This window comes from Pongo abelii, chromosome 16 (genome assembly GCF_028885655.2).
Source record: "Pongo abelii isolate AG06213 chromosome 16, NHGRI_mPonAbe1-v2.0_pri, whole genome shotgun sequence".
NCBI classification, from domain to species: Eukaryota; Metazoa; Chordata; class Mammalia; order Primates; family Hominidae; genus Pongo; species Pongo abelii.
In genome coordinates, this window is record NC_072001.2 from 104454938 (window position 1) to 104472189 (window position 17252).

A 17252-nucleotide genomic window follows, 5' to 3' on the forward strand; every position below is an offset into this window, starting at 1 on the left:
CAGGAGAGACAGACACTTTTCAGAATAATGAGACTAATGTACATATTATTATGAACTAAGAGAAGTACTCCCAAAGGGCAGAGCACAGGACATGAGCTAGATCAACAGAACAGGGAGCCTTCCCCTGAAACAGGGTAAACATCAAGGAATGCAGGGCACGAGAGCGCTGTCATGAGGCGAGGAAGAAGGCTGATACAATTTGGCTGTGTCCCCACCCAAATCTCATCTTGAATGATAGCTCCCACAATTCCCACATGTTGCGGGAGGGACCCAGAGGAAGGTAAGTGGATCACGGGGGCAGTTTCCCCCACACCGTTCTCACGGTCAGGAGTGAGTCTCATGAGATCTCATGGTTTTACAAGGGGTTTCCCTTTTTCTTGGCTCTCATTCTCTCTTGCCTGCCACCAAATAAGACGTGCCTTTCACTTTCCAGCATGACTGTGAGGCCTCCCCAGCTACGTGGAACTGTGAGTCCATTCAACCTCTGTTTCTGGGCCGGGCGCGGTGGCTCACGCCTGTAATCCCAGCACTTTGGGAGGCCGAGGAGGGCAGATCATGAGGTCAGGAGATCGAGACCATCCTGGCTAATACGGTGAAACCCCGTCTCTACTAAAAATACAAAAACAAAATGAGCCGGGCGTGGTGGCGGCGCCTGTGGTCCCAGCTACTCGTGAAGCTGAGGTGGGAGAATGGCGGGAACCCGGAAGGCGGAGCTTGCAGTGAGCTGAGATCGTGCCACTGCCCTCCAGCCTGGGCGACAGAGCAAGACTCCGTCTCAAAAATAAATAAATAAATAAAATAATTTTAAAAACCCTGTTTCTTTATAAATTACCTATTTTGGTATGTCTTTATCAGCAGTGTGAGAATGGACTAATACAGAGGCAAATGTGGCCGGGCGCAGTGGCTCATGCCTGTAATCCCAGCACTTTGGGAGGCTGAGGCAGGCAGATCACAAGGTCAGGAGTTCAAGACCAGCCTGGCCAACATGGTGAAATCCCATCTCTACTAAAAAAAAAAAAAAATACAAAATTTAGCCGGGCATGGTGGCATGCACCTGTAATCCCAGCTACTCAGGAGGCTGAGGCAGGAGAATTGCTTGAACCCGGGAGGCAGAGGTTGCAATGAGCCGAGATCGCACCACTGCACTCCAGCCCGGACAAAAGAGCAAGACTCCATCTCAAAACAAACAACCAACCAACCAAACAAACAAAAAACAGAGGCAAATGTGCAGGGCCTGGCAGAGCACACTAGAGATGCAGGCCTCTATGCTGCAAGAGCCACACGAAGCCTCTAGAGGGAACGCGGCAGAAGACAAGATTAAGGCCCACACATTTTGAACCCCCTAGGAATGGAGAAGAGGGCGGAAGGAAGCCCGAGTGGACACAGGAAGACCACCGAGTAAACTACTGCAGCAGCCCAGACCCGGGTTCAAGAGACAACGGTTGCCCATCAACAGAGGGAAGATGAGTGGCAAGGAAACCACGTAAAGGCTCCTTCTGCTGAGCAGCTAATGGAAGGCTGTCATGTCGCACTTTCCCTCCTACTTTCTTCACGTTCTGTATTAAGATCTAAAGTTGTTTGGCTACAATAATTCATTTATACAGACTACTTCCAAGAAAAATGTATCATGGAGAATAAATAAAATAGTAAATTTAATCCTAAAATCAAAAAAGCAGTTATCAAATGATGTTCTCTCAAATATTTTTTATTTTACCTGTTACAAGTGTATTCATTATAGTGAAAAATTACTTGAAGGATCAATGAAAACCCCACACATCTTTAAGGGAAAGACTTAGGAGAGAAATATCTGAAAAGATACACACCAAATCTCTGGGGAAGAGGTACACAAGGAGGAAAACTGGGAGGAGCTGGAATGTGTGTGGACAAAGGTGACTTTCACTTTTTATTCTATGCATCTCTATATTGAAGGACAACTGCATAAGTATCATATTACTTATTTTTTTTAAAAAAAATTGTGATAAAATATACATAAAACTTACCATCTTAACCATTTCTAAATGTAAAGTTCAGCAGCGTTGAGTGTTGTGAAACCATCACCACTACCCATTTCCAGAACTTTTTTCATCTTGCAAAACTGAGATTCTAAACATTTTACTTTTGTAATTTTAAAAAGAATTTACAATGAAGTACTTGGAAAACAAATGACTGGCTTTTATTTCTCTTCCAAACCCAAATATGAGGAATACAAAACAACTTCGAATGTATCTCTTTCAAGTAGAGGCAAAATTCGATGGAATTCAACTTTCTGCCAACACGCCTCTCAAAAAGTGCAAGGATTAAATATATACCTTTTTCCATCAAATTTAGGATGTTAACTGGAAGATGCACCATTGTTTTATCTATCAACAAATTAAAAAAATACTGCCAATCATAATCCCAGGATGCCAGTAACTATAAAATGCATCCTAATTTCTGAGATGTCAAAATCACAGAATGGATATAAGATGGTGTTGTTAATGTTTTCCCTTAGTGCCTATGGATTTAAGATGGACCTGTATTCTTATGCCACGTAAACAACTCATTAACAAAGAACAACAATAACAACAAAAAACAAATTCAGCCCATTCATTCATTCCACGGTTATTAACAGATACTGTTCCAGGTACTGCACTCCATTTTCACAAAGGATATGCTCCTGAAGAAAAAGGGTGTAGAATAAACATAGAGATGTGGCAATTAATTTAAAGAAAAACCAATCCCACCTACAAAGGGACAAGTCCTTTTGCAAATGCGACAATGTGTGAATGTGTGACAAGCTATACATAGTCTTCTGATGTGGTGACATGTGGAGGGGAGATAACTTCTCAGAACTCCTCCAGCCTTGGGAAGTTAGTAAGGACAAAATTATAGTGCAATGACCCCCCTGATAATGCTCTCTTTATAGAGAAATGTTTTTCATTTGGCAGTCACAACAATTCTTTGAAAATGTAAATAATTTCAGTGCTTGGCACATTATAGAGATCAATAAATGTGTGGACTGAATACTTCCCACTCGTGTACAGTAAGTGACTTAATGGTGCCGCATGTGTTTGCAAAAGGTCAGAAATCATTTCTTTCTTGTATCTTTGAGAAATTTTCAACCTAGAAAGCCATGAAAATACTAAAACACTATAATGTTATTTGGGAGATGGGGTGGGTAAGACAATTCCTGCCTTCAAAGAACAACCAACTAAGGAGGCAATCTACAGCATCACAGTCAAGAGCTGGCTCTGGAATCAGGCCATGGGGTGAGAATCCCAGCTCCACTTTGGACAAGTTACTCTGTGACTCAGTTTCCTTATCTGTAAACGGGGGTTGCTGTGAGGGTTAAATGAGTTCTCTATAACCAGCTTAGAAGCCTGCCTGGCACTATGTAAGTATGACTTATTATTAAGGAGGACAAGAGTTTGCAAATCAAATAAGGTAGTGAAAGAAAAAGTACGGAAGACAGGAAAGTGTGGGCTCCACATGGACTAGTCAGTCTCAGCAGCACACAGAGCAAAGGTAATGTGGAAAATCCTTCTTACATTTCTGGCTAAAAACCTGAGCCTCAAGCTATGTACTGAAATCCTGTTTTACTATCAACTTCAGACAATGCTACAGGAAAGAAGTCTAACTTTAAATTTCACAAGTATTTTTGCTGTAGAACACGAGAAACTTTCCTATTAGACTGAGGATGAAACTTCATTTTAGTTTGGCCCTGCTTCCCGTGTGCCCCACCAGGAAGAACACAGTGAAGGAGGCCCCAGCAGTACAACCAGCACGTACGCAACTAATGCCTCAACTGTGACTTGAAACGGTGTAATTTGCCCAAGAAGAGAAACCAATTAATTTTAAAAACAGTCTAACCTCAACCCTACAGTTTTATGGTAACTCCACCCAATTATTATCTGTTCCTTTTTAGGTAACTCAGGGAAAAACCTCATGTTGTCCTTTTCTGTTCTAAATGACTGGTGGTTGGTTTGAGGGAAATCTCTCAATGTCAAATCTTTGTAAACCCTCCAATCTTAAGAAATTATCATCTTTTCAATTAGGGTCCTTTAACTTAAAGAGCTCCACAAAGTGAACGAGTTCTGGAACATCAATCGTGATTCACCACCATCTTGAGGAAGGAGGAGGGGGTGCATTAATAATTTCAAATAATTGAAGGGAATGCTCCCAAAGAAGCAAGCTGTCCCCTCTTCTGCAATATCAACAGGTCCAGTTCCTTCATTTTCATAAGCAAACGTCAGCTTTGCCATCAACAAATGTGTTACAGGGAGCAAAGAACTCTCACTTAATTGAAACGACAAAACGTTTGCAGAGGACTTGCCAGAAAAAGCTCATTTTCAACGAACTGATATCCAACTCTTGCTTAAGCCCAGATAAGACAGCTGAAACTTGAGAGTGCCAAGTGAATCTTCCATCAATCTAGGTTTCTAAACGCTATTCCTACACTGAGTTAAATCACAGTTAAGTAATTCAGCTGGACCAGTGTTAGCTTAGCTAAGGAATGCCTTTGCTGGTTAGGACTTAACCCATTTATGTCGGAGGTTGCGATTTTTGTGTGTGGAAAAAAATCAGACCTTAGTGATGACCTTGAGCAGGATATAAATAACTCCCACAAGCTTAGCGTTCCAATAATGGAACTCTAGGCATAAATGGGTTAATATCATAGTCTCCATTTCTATTCAGTGTTGTTTTAAGAAAAACTACATAAAATACACTTCTGTACAAAACTGCATCTATAGCATGACTCTTGTCCTCGGTAAATATTCATAATATATGGGTAAGTTTAAAAAGCAGGCAACAGTATATATGTGGCTTACCAAGGGAACAAAAGTACATATACAAAAATAAAATAACGTACAACTCCACCCCCAAAGTATTCACCGTGGTTATTTTTGGATGGGAAAACCAGAAAGGATTTAATAGTCTTTTTTTGTTTTCTGAGACGGAGTCTGGCCCTGTCGCCCAGGCTGGAGTGCAATGGCGTGATTTCACTGCAACCTCCGTCTCCTGGGTTCAAACGATTCTCCTGCCTCAGCCTCCCGAGTAGCTGGGATTACAGGCACCTCCCACCATGCCCAGCTAATTTTTGTACTTATAGTCAAGACGGGGTTTCACCATGTTGGTCAGGCTGGTCTCGAACTCCTGACCTTGTGATCCGCCCACCTCAGCCTCCCAAAGTGCTGGGATTACAGGTGGGAGCCATCGCGCCTGGCCAACAGTCTTCTTTGTGCTTTCTAAATTTTCTAAGTTTTCCGCAACAGGTATATTTAGCGTTAGAAAAAAAGTTTTAACTGGGCAAAAGCTTTGAGGCTAACAAGCAACCAAAGAAATCAAAACATGTAACAACAGAGAATTTTTACTTTTGTAATAAAACATTTTTTTTTTACCCAACAAGAAAAACTGAAAGAAAAATGGAGTAAAATTGAGTCGTTTCGATTGTGATTTTTAAGCTTTAATAGTTATTCTACTATTTACCATCAAAAAGGTGGGGAGATTTTCTGTGAGTTCCCCAAAATCACTATTACATGTGCTGTCTGATGGATACACGGCAGTAAGTTTTAAAGGACTCATGACAAAATCATCTTGGAAGTTAAAGAAGGGAGGATATGGGTTTTTCTCTGTAGAACTGATGGATAATAGGAATTAAGTGTATATACAGCTGTTCCTTATCATCCAAGAGGGAATGAGCCCAGGACCCCAAAATCCACAGATGCTTTAGTCCCTGATATAAAATGGTGCCGTACTTGCTTAAACCTTCACATATCCTCCTGTCTACTTTAAATCATCTCTAGATTACTTATAATACCTAGTACAACGTAAATGCTATGTAAATAGTTGTCATACTATATTGTATTTACTTGTATTGTTTTTATTATTGTTATTTTTCATTGTTTTTCCCCCCAAATATTTTCAATCCATGGATGGTGGAATCCACAGATGTAGCAGATAGCAGGGCCAGCTGTATTTACATTCTCCCCTGTTACAGAAGGGATTTAAGACAACTTAACCAAAATGCATACAGGATGAGAAAAATCAGCAAGAAAATGAGACCAAAGAAAAGTAAGAGTAGGAAACCCTTATGCAAGGAACAAAAGGCAAATCCTAGTGGGGGCTGCCCTGCCCAGGGCAAACCCTGACTCAGTGAGAGCACTCTCAGGAGTCACCACTTCAACTGCAAAGTGCTCATGTGCCGAGACCTATCCGCCATCACGTGACCTACGGATTTGCTAGTGGTGGGCCCAAATTCAGCTATAAACTTTTCAGCAGGCAGCCATGAGAAGTCAGAAGACTGTGTTCTACTGTTCAGGGTTAAGTGTAAAAACTCTTTCAGATACTAAGGCCTGAGGGAAACTTCCCCCGAGGTCAGTGATGGAGGTGTCCTTACAGGAAGCACAGGATGATGGAGCGGCAGTCCAAGTTCATCCTCCAAAAAAGTACACGGAGGCCACTACTCTATGCTGCCAGTCAGAGCCACGGCCTTCAGAAAAGGCAGAGGTCTTTCAAGGCCACCAAGTGATGCCACGGGCCTCGCCTGGGCTGGAAGGAATCCCTCTGGCAGGATGCTGCAAACACTGTTCAATCCCTCATCTCCGTCGTCTGCCTTGGTCCCAGAAGCTCTGCAGCAAATGCATTCAGCTGCAGCTTCCCACTCCTGGGCATGTGGTTTCCTCTTTCAAAACCCTTAACCGTCTCATCGTGCACGTCCTTATGACCTGTCCAATCTCAAATCCTTTTTGAAAGGAGGTGGGAAAATATAACAGAGGCTGTGAATGGTGGGGAAATTATTTTAAAAGAAAAACCAAATTATACTCCTTACTGTCCATCCTAAAAAATAGACTTGAAGGGAAAGGAAGCAGTAAAGAGCCCTTTTTTTTCTTAATTAAGCTGTTGGCAGGGTGGATTACAGCTTCTCACTTCAACAATGGCCTGGGCACAAGCCCAGACGGCATTCCAAGGTATTAAGAGCTATGAGGAGCCTGCCCTTTGAGCCCAGGTTCACAGCAAACAACGGGAACAGAGACCACAAATAGGCCACTTTTGAAACATAAGAATTAAAATTTGGAGTGTAAATGACAGAAGACAAATTCTGATCTCATGAGACATTTCCAAAGCTTGAAAGTGTTGGAGAGCTACTTTATATAATTTGCATATCACTGCTGTACCCTTAAAGTATAAATATGCGACTAATTCTTAACGATCCACATGAACCAAAAATTAGTATCATTTAATGCAAACAATTAAACCACCCTGAACTTATTCCGGCCGACCACTTTGCAAATCACCGTCTTCCTGGACTGAGGCACTGCCCTGTATGAAGCCCACCTAACCACAGTCACCAGCCACCCCGGCCCTACAGCCTCCACACTGGCTTTCCATCCCACACATGCGCCTCCCAGGTGATCACCCACATCACTTTTCCAGTCTCACGGACACTGCTAAGGCTGGACAAACAGTCACCGTGGATAAGGAGACCAGCCTTACACACTTCAACCACTTTCAGACCCACTCTCAGCGTGCATGGCTTGGCGACTTGAAAACCTGGACAAAACCTGCCTGTCAAGGACAACTTTGCAGTGCTTGGGCTGCATTTAACTGAAGGCCAGAAACCTTGATTCCAACGTTAGCTTCTGAGGCCACATTCTGACTCTGGATCCGTGTGCTACTCTAAATTTTGCCCAATTATCTGCAGACACTACCATCAGAAACACGCCGAGCAAAGTATAACAGCCTCTGTGCCTATGGTCCACCTAGAAAACCACAACTTCAGTGGCCTCAAACCTACACTGTCAATAATCCTCAGGCTTTTGGTTTACAAGCACCAACTTGACACCGTATCAGAGCAGACTGTACCTTATTTTTAATCATCCAGAAAATGTATTTGTCTATAGAATAAATGCTGCAGCTATAAATGCTTCAGAGATGACACTGAATTCAGGTGAGAAGATGGACAGCTTTTATACTTGTAAACTGTAGCTAGGTTTTCTCGTTCACCCAATGCCATCCGGAACCAGAAGCCAAAAAGGCATCAACAACAGGTGGAAGCACTGAGTATTTACATTAAGATACAAAAGCTGGGGCCCTTGCATTGAAAAGGCTGCCACCAGATCCTCCCCAGTATCACCTGGAAGCGTGAAGTTACAGTAACTGAGGAAAACAGTCATTACACTAACCAAGTAAATGTCACTTCAGGACAGAATCAATGGTAACTGACTGAAACAAGAATGGGCTGCAGTTCTGTGCCTAGCGGACCTCCACGCCAGCAGCCTAATGTGCTCAAAATGGAATGCAGTTTCTCTTAGAGCTGACATCTTTTTGTGGTTTTACTGTAGCTTTATTACAAAATAACTGCTTACTGTAGAAAAACTAGAATATATAGAAAAGTACTAAGAAGAATATAAAAGATCATGTGGCATCACAGTGAGTACATCCTTTTATGTTTCCTTTTCTACGCTACACAAACATACACTTTTGTTTTACTTTAAACACAAAGGGCTTTGTACTGGCCATACTGTTTCACAGTTTACTTTCACTTAAGTATATTCTGAACCTCTCTTCATGTCAATAAAAGTATTTCAGCCACACCATTTTTACTTTGTTAGAGATGCAGACCACAGTATGGATGAATCAGTTAAGTCAATTTTGGTCCTTATCTCCTAAAGCAGGACACCTAAGATACCTGAAATTTCCACTTCATATGTACACATTTAAGCACACCTTTAAAATTCCTTTGGAAAAAATTCTAGAGGAATTGCTAGACCTCAAGAGAGCTGCATTTTAGACTTCTTGATAAATGCTACCCAAGCACCCCTCAACAGGTACCGGTCCTGTCCAACTCTAGCTAGGTACCGGTACCTGACCAACTCTAGCCACCCTCTGCAGCAGCAACACCGCTGGGCTGATCTTCCAAAACACACATCCCATCAGGCTACTGTCCTGCTGAAATGTCACCAATAGCTCTGGACAGCAACCACACAAAGCCTGGAACGCAGACCTTCCCTCCAGGTCCCTGCCCACCACTCTACCACCCACAGCCTACACCCAGCCCCAAGGAGCTGGCCTTTCCCATCGCTCCTTCACTAACTCCTGCCATTTCATGTTGTAGGAAACCTGTAGTTGTCTCTGCCTCAAGAACACCTCTTCATCTTCCAAGACTCAGCTAGTGGGTAAAAAAAAAAGGGTGGGAGTGTGGGTGAGACATTTCTTGATCCATTCACCCACTGGGTGTAAGCCTCTTTCTTCTGTTCCCCCACAGTGATTAGTTCAGGCACCTTGACAGCCCTCATCAACCAATACCGTCGCTCGTTTCCTTCTGAGACTATGAACTCTGCAGAGACTAGGGCCCTGTATTTGGAATCTACTGTTAATAAAGAGCAGCTTAGTTAATGGACAGGGGAAAGTGAAGCTGCCGATGCATTGAAAACAGTCATGCACAATCCCCTATTGACAGCCATAGCTATCCCTGGAATATTCTGTTTGAGGGCATCAAGATCTTGAACCATGACATAAAAAACTACACTCATTTTCAGAGCCACATTGTTCCCTAGTCTCCTACAGCAAATTCATAATCTGAAATGACTTTGTGCTCCAAAAGTTCACTTACAGGTTGATTACTTAGATTTTATATGGAAAAGCCTTCTGTATAAATGTTTGCCAAGCTGAATTCTATCTAAGAAAGTGAGGACTGCTCTGAACTGTTTGAAGATAAACATGGTTTACTTAGCTCAAGAAATAAGGAAATGAATTCAGATTTATAAGGTAGGAGGATCTCATTAAGGTTGGTAAAGGAACAGTCCGTCTTCATTTAAAGCATTAGGAAGAGATCATTAACTGATAACAGTATCTTGAAATAAGATTCCTATATCTCAAGGTAATGCTTCTCAAACTTTCTTCCCACAGTCCCCTACAGACTGATGCTAGTCTTTAATGGTGCCCTTGTTCAATCTTGGTGCATAGAAGAGAAATCATCCACCTCTTTCTTTTGATGACATAAAAAAAGAACAAAACTATTCCCCATCTTCAGCCCAGAGAGGGTAAGAACCAAAACAAACAAAAGGTGTTGGATTAGCTCAAGGTTCTGGGCATAAAAATGGACGAATAAGCAAAATATGTGTGGCTTTTTCTTTTTATCCAAACGTTGATTAAAAAATCTAAATAGCATAAAAACTCTCTCAGCAAGAAAAGGTAAGTGTAGCCAAGAAATGTTTGAAGCAGATGAAGAACAAAGGGGAACTTGTCCACCGGATATTAAAATATTATTCAACCTCCAATGATTTCAATGGGTGGTACTGGCACAAGAACAGACAGAAAGATCAATGGAACAAAACATGAAGTCCAGAAACATACCCAAGAATTCTGAGCATGACGAAGATGGCATTTCAAACTGGTAGGGAAATGAGAACTTAGTCAATGGTACGTGGTGCTGCGACCACATACTATTTGGGGAAAAAATAAAGTTGAGATGATTTCTACCCTTTCTAGAATTAGGAAGGAAATGTTACCTTTGAAAATCTCTCCAGGGCAGTAACTGTGAACCTGGGGTAGAGGAAACTAAAATCAGAAAGGGAAAGACATAGACTAAACTACATAAACATTTCCCTTCCATGTATCACAGAACATAACTAAGAAGGAAATGTTTAAATATGGGAAAAATATGAATCGCAGCTAGTAATGCAAGACACAAGAAACCCAGAGGTTCTGACAAGCGGTCCTTAATTCGCATAATAAATGACTTCAGAGGAATCACAGTACCATTTTAAAGCGAAATTACCTAGAACACACACTTGCAGATGAGTCAAAATAAATTATTTTATGTGTTAATTTACAGAACCCCAGCTACCCACCTCCTTTTCCTGCATAAACCCTCCAGTGGCTTTCTAATTCACTCAGAATGAAACTTTACAAGACTGGACACTAGCGAGCCCCTTCCCTTTCTTTTATTGGCCTTCTTGGTGTTCCTTTCCAAGCCGGTCCCTGCCTTGGGACTTCCCAGTGCTTCCTTGGCCCTGATGCTCATCAATGACATTCACACAACTGGCTCTTCACGATCAGATCTCAGTCCAAATGACACTCTCTCCAAACTCTTCCCTAATCACCTAACACAGAGAGGACACACTTGTCCTGCCCCAACCCTGTTCTGTTTTCTCTACAGCATCCATCACTAGCAGAAACCCTCTTTTTAGTGTCGTCCCTCTGACTAAAGAACATGACAGCAAGCCGTGTATTGCAGTGTCCCCCAGGACTCAGGGTCCGGGCCCAGATGGGCCATGCATGCACGTGCTTTACAAAGAAATGGATCCTAAGTAATGAATCAGGATCACTCCTATTAACTTAACAGCTACTGTGTCACTCAGGGCCTCCAAAGGTCAGCCCTGGCTGGTCACTCACCTGCTACATTTTGAGTTTTGTCTCGCCTGCTTTGAAAAATCTGTTTCTTGTCTGCTATCAGCTGTCACTGCCCTGCTATATCTTGGTGGCCCCCATCCACCCCTCAAGCAGATGGCAGGTCTAGAAAGTAAAAATGTGTAATGATGGAGATGTTCTATCATCAAAGCGCAGTGCCTTTAGTGTGGACAGGCATATCTCCTTGGATTTTCAAAAGCTTTTTTAGCCCCTTTCTGGATCTCAGAGTTGTTGGAATGAAGAGGTTGCTAGCTACTAGTCCCTAGACCTAAATTCTGACATTTTCAGTATTCTACACCAAAGTATCATCTTACTGAAAGTGCTGGCATCTCCTTCATCTATAAACCAAACAACAGTTTTTTTTTGTTTTTTTAAAAAACAAAACTAGAGTTTTCTCTAAGATAAAGAATGAATTTACCTTTCAGGAGAAATGTAAAGCTCAGCACATCGATTTCCAAACCAGAGTTCTACCGTGTGCTAGAAGAGTCAAGCTTACTTTTATACTGAACTGTGCATGGAATTTCCAATTTAAGAGCTCAGTGCGGACTTTTGGCCTGGGCTGCAAAGCACAGTAAAACTGTAATCATATGTTATACCCTATAACCTCCGTCCCAATTGAGGCCTTCCCCAAAAGTTTCTTAACTTTTAGCCTTAAGGCTAAAATCGTCTTGTGCCAACTCCTGCAGTCAGTCTAAACACAGGGTTGGCAGGCAAGAGGCAAAGGACCCTAACTGGCAGGGCAGGTCCACCTCCAGGCTCCACACACACTGACTTCTTAAGATCTGAGAGATAAAAGAAACTTATGTGAGAAAGCTGGAGTGACACTAGCTGGACACTATCTCCCGGCAGGCGTTTTCCTTTCTCAGAAAAGCAGAAGTGTCAAAAGAAAGGGAGAACCCGGCCTGGGGGCAAACTGTGTTTCTGCTTTCCCCTAACTACCTGAAAAAAATAAATAAATAAACAATGAGATTAAATCTTACATCCAGAAAAAGATGAGGGAAGAGATGTGGAAAGGAGGCCAAAAGTAAGAGCGTTAAGCTCGGGTTTGGGAAACCATCTCCAAGTGTGAAACAGTAGTTCTAGTTTGCATTACATTTTTTCTTTTTTTTTTTTTTTTTGAGATGGAGTCTCGCTCTGCCCCCCAGGATGGAGTGCAGTGGCGCAATCTCGGATCACAGCAACCTCTGCCTCCTGGGTTTACGCCATTCTCCTGCCTCAGCCTCCTGAGTAGCTGGGACTACAGGCGCCTGCCACCAAGCCCGGCTAATTTTTTTTTTTTTTTGGCATTTTCAGTAGAGACGGGGTTTCACCGTATTACCCAGGATGGTCTCGATCTCCTGACCTCGTGATCCGCCCGCCTCAGCCTCCCAAAGTGTTGGGATTACAGGCGTTAGCCACCGCGCCCGGCCTGCATTACATTTTCTGAGTATTGCTGGTGCATTAGGCCCCCCACTGATTTGAATATATTGATACCGAAACCATGAAAATGCATCTGTTCAGGGGGCATGGGGGAGATAAGGGAGTTACCTAATTTACTGTTTGTGCTAACTAGTTTGGTAACTGTCCCCAAAACTGTGATTTCACATCGTCTATCACACTAGAGTCATGCAGATTTACTTTCAAAACCATGCTGTAAATAATCTATATGGCTCATCCTCGATTTCTGATGCGGCTGTTTCTCTGGTCAAAAAAAAATCCCATAAAACCTCAGGTAATGCAAGGTAGATCTGGGAGAGAATCCTGATCGGCTGGTTCCCAAATCGCTGCATTAGTCTATGCATCTCTAACTATCGATCGATAGATAGAATTTGTTTTTTTTTTTGAGATGGAGTCTCGCTCTGTAGCCCAGGCTGGAGTGCAGTGGCATGATCTTGGCTCACTGCAACCTCCGCCTCCTGGGTTCAAGCGATTCTTCTGCCTCAGCCTCCTGAGTGGCTGGGACTACAGGTGCACCCACCACAGCCGGCTAATTTTTCTACTCTTGAGTAGAGACGGGGTTTCACCATATTGGTCAGGCTGGTGTCGAACTCCTTGACCTCAGGCGATCCGCCCGCCTCGGCCTCCCAAAGTGCTAGGATTACAGGCGTGAGCCACAGCGCCTGGCCTGCATTAGTCTGTATTTACAATACCTGCATTCTAAGCTCTTCAAGCCACTCAGGACCCTTCCTGGCGGAATGTGGGTTCTGGACTTAAGCAGGACCCTAATGGAAATGTGCAGGAATGGGGATCAAGCCATTCAACGGGCAGTCACTGAAGACCACTTTCACCTTCCTTCTCAGACCTTTACTTTCTCCCTTAAAGGCAGGGGGGACCATATATGCTTTTCCCCTCACAACATCTAGTGCCTGAAAAATCTGACCAAGACTGCATTTAAAACTGAAGTGTAAAGGTATTGGTTATAAGAACAAACAGCAACCAGCTTAGCCTGGCTCAGCACTGGCTGCTCTGAAATTTCATTCCCAGACCATTGACGCTCTAAAACCATTCCCCACATTGGTTTGCTCTGTGGCTGGATAAGACCCAAACTTTATCCATACAGTAAGTGTTTCTATACTTCACACATATAGGGTTTCCATCAAATCCCTTTATTGAGTCTACAACCCTCTCCAACTTCAAATTCACTCCAATACAAATCTGATTCTAACCATGCCAGCCATTCCAAAATCATCTCCCTTCTAAAGACTACATTGGCTAATCCCTTTGTTAAACCTGAACACGATTCCAGCTGCTTTTATGACTCATTTGGCCAACTAGAGCCCAGTTACTGGATAACAAGCATACACCACCAAGCTGAACTAATTAACACCAGAATGCAGTTTTCCACTGAATCTACCAAGGGCCAAGAACTGCTTTCCCCCAAGGTTCTCTCTCTCTTTACTCAACAGACTGGTGTGGTCCAGTGTGCTGCGGGCATTCTCTTTCATTTATAGGAGTGCCTCCAAAGGCGAAATGTGAGAGTACGATGTGGAAAGGTTCTAGTACTAGATTAATGGACACGGGCTCTAGCTTTGCAAGGACAAAGGTGCACATTTTAGGGAATCCAATATCAGCCCCAACTGCCTCCACTATCAGGTACTGTGCTATGAGTTTTCCAACATTACGAGGGAGACCCGATCTGTCGGGCCCTTTTAACGAGAAGCTTCGATCTGTAAAGGGCTAAAGTGCCTTAATCAGGGTGAGAGGCACACCCAGTGAGGCCACACTAGTCCATTTGACCCCAAAGGCCATGTTCTTGAGCGCTGCGCTCACCATCCCGCCTCTGATCTTTTCTCCCTCGGCCCGGCGTCTACCGAGAGGCAACCCGATCCCACCGGAAGCCCAGGAAGGGCCTAGGAAAGCGGGCGGAGGCGAGAGCCAGGAGAGGACCCGGCATGCCGGACGCAGGAGGCGGTGCCCGGGGAGCAGGGGCTCACCTGTAGGCGGCCACGGCGCGGGTCTGCAGGTATTTCTGGGCGGTCATGACTCCCACGAAGAGAAAGTTCCTGTCGCGCGGGCCGCCATCGGGGTCCGAGCCGGGCGGCCAGAGCTGCGCCCCGCGCGCATCGCCGCGCGCCCCGCCGGCCTGGGAAGCCGCCGCCTGCCCGGACCGGCAGCCCTCGGGGCTGGCGCGGCGCCGTGGGCCCGCTCGCTTCAGCTCGGAAGCACGGGGCAGGACGAGCCGCGAGGCCAGCACGAAGCCCAGGACGAGCCCGAGCAGCACGCTGAGCCAGGCGCGCCGGCCACGCGCGGCCATGCCCGCGCCGCTCCGCCCGCCGGGCCGCCGCCGCCGCCGCCGCCGCCGCACGCTCCGCGCGCCCTCAGCCCGCCGCCCCCGCCCGCGGAGGCCAGCCCGCCCTAGCGCCGCGAGGCCCGGCCCGGGCAGCGCCGCCGCCGCCGCGGGCCCGCCGCGCCCATCGCGGCCCCCGAGCCGCCCGCAGGCCCCGCGCCGGCGCTTTGTTCCGCACGCCCGCCCCCGCCGCCGCGGCCTGCGCCTTTAAGAGGGGACCATGCCCGGCGCGCGCTAGCGGCGGCTCGGGCGCGAGGTGGCGGCGGCTCCTCCCGCTCGCGCGCGGGGACGCGGGGCCGGCACGACGGCGACGGCAGTGGCAGCCAAGTCCGGGCTCCCGTCCCGCCCTGCCCGCGTCCTCCGGCTGGCTCGGCTCGGTTCGCGCGGCGCCTGCCCCCGTCCTCTTCGTGGCCGGCGCCGCCGCCGCAGCTGCACATCCTCCGGCTTAGCTCGCCATTGCAACAGGAGCCTCTCACGTCACGCACAGCGCGTTATGAAGCGGCCCCGCCGGCGGCGAGCCGTGGCCCCTCTCGGGATCCGTCCGCGCCGCGCGATTGGCGCAAAAGTGAATGAGGGGCGGTTCACGTGGCCAAAGTTTGACCAAAAAAAAAAAAAAAGCCCTCAGCGCCCCGCCCGCGCGGTCTGCGACTGGAGCTGGCGGGCGGAGGGGGCGTGGGCTCCGGCGCGGGCCCGCGGGGCCGGAGCTGCCCGTTATCCGCACCTACACCCGGCGCAAGGGCGGCCGGTTCCTGCACCGCGGCGCCGGGGCGCGAGTCTCAGGAGCCAGCCTTGCAGTGGGGGCTTCTCGGCCCCGAGGCTCCACGCTGCGCACGTTCGTCCCGCACAGACCGTCCTCGCTGCACCCCACGGCCACGCCCTTCCTGCCGCCCGGCCGGCCTCCCGCTCCCGGCCCCGCGCTCCCGACCACACTGCAGCTTTGTCCGCAGTCCCGCGGCCGCACGCAGGGAACAGCCGTCCCGGAGCCCTGGGGACGTGCGCGCCTGCGAGTGGACCGTGAATTCAGTCACCTTGTTCCCTGTTGCCAGTTTCTACGCTAAATAAGAAGAAGAAGAAAAAGCCATCTTTAATATTTGAGGTCCACGCTTCTCATACAGTACTAGCATTTAATGGATCCTGAAGACAAGGAAAGTGATGTTAATGCCCTGGATGGTAAACCCTACTTTCATTTACATACTGTGTGGGCAGATAGCCGGCTAGTACCCCCAGCCTGGGACTTTGTCAGTATTTTAATATAGTCTGTCTGTAAAAGTGCCGTGGATTTCTAAAGACGGATTTTGGGTCCCAGATCCTCTACTCTGGATTTTAAGTTTTATACATTTCCTCTACAATACTTCAGCTAAGGCAACAAAAGCGGAGGTCTCCGTACAAAAGTTTGTGTAGAGTTTCAGTCTTGTTACTTAGTCTCCAGTATATTGGGGTTTTCTAATGAAACTTTTGAAGGGCAAAGTGTTTCCCTGGGCCTGAGAAGTTACCTTCATTAAATCAAATAAACACATGCCTGGGGCAATCCTTGGATCTTTCTTCATTGTTGAGCAAATGGTTGAAATACTATCACACAGTTTAAAATGCCTGTGGGAGCTTCAGATACCTTCTCGGCACCTGAATGGTGGTCACTCTTGTTTATTCTTTGGATATTACCACTTTCTTTGACACTTGTGATTTATATTAAAAATAGTTCATTACCTGCCTTCCCACAAACTCCCTCCCTAAGAGGTGATCCACATCTAAAAATAAAATACTCATTATGCAGTGAATACAGGATTCCAGTAGTGGTCTTGGGAAAAATACAGAACATACAACCATGAATTACAGGCTCGAAAACCATCGAAAGAGGTTTCCAGTAAGACCATAAACCACAATGCCGAGGAGTCACCAGATCCCCCAAATTCAGCAGCAGCCCCGTCATTCACAGTGATTTACATGAAACACAAATCTGGCAAGTTTCAGATGTTCAATTTTGTGACATATTCAATGATTTCAATATTTTCTAACCTGCTAGTTTTCTTCTAAACTAGTGTCCAATGAGAAGTTGGCCGGGCGCGGTGGCTCACGCCTGTAAACCCAGCACTTTGGG

At 45.8% G+C, this 17252-nt stretch overlaps 1 protein-coding gene across 1 annotated transcript in view; it reads right to left on the reverse strand.

Annotated features, from left to right (window-relative positions):
• CHSY1 (chondroitin sulfate synthase 1) overlaps window positions 1-15139 on the reverse strand; it is a 75065-nt gene extending 59926 nt beyond the window's left edge. The window contains exon 1 of the mRNA XM_024232462.3: window positions 14805-15139. Coding sequence (XP_024088230.1) covers window positions 14805-15124 — 320 coding nt within the window. The 5' untranslated portion in view covers window positions 15125-15139. The remainder of the gene's footprint in view (window positions 1-14804) is intronic.
• Window positions 15140-17252: the final 2113 nt, after the last annotated feature.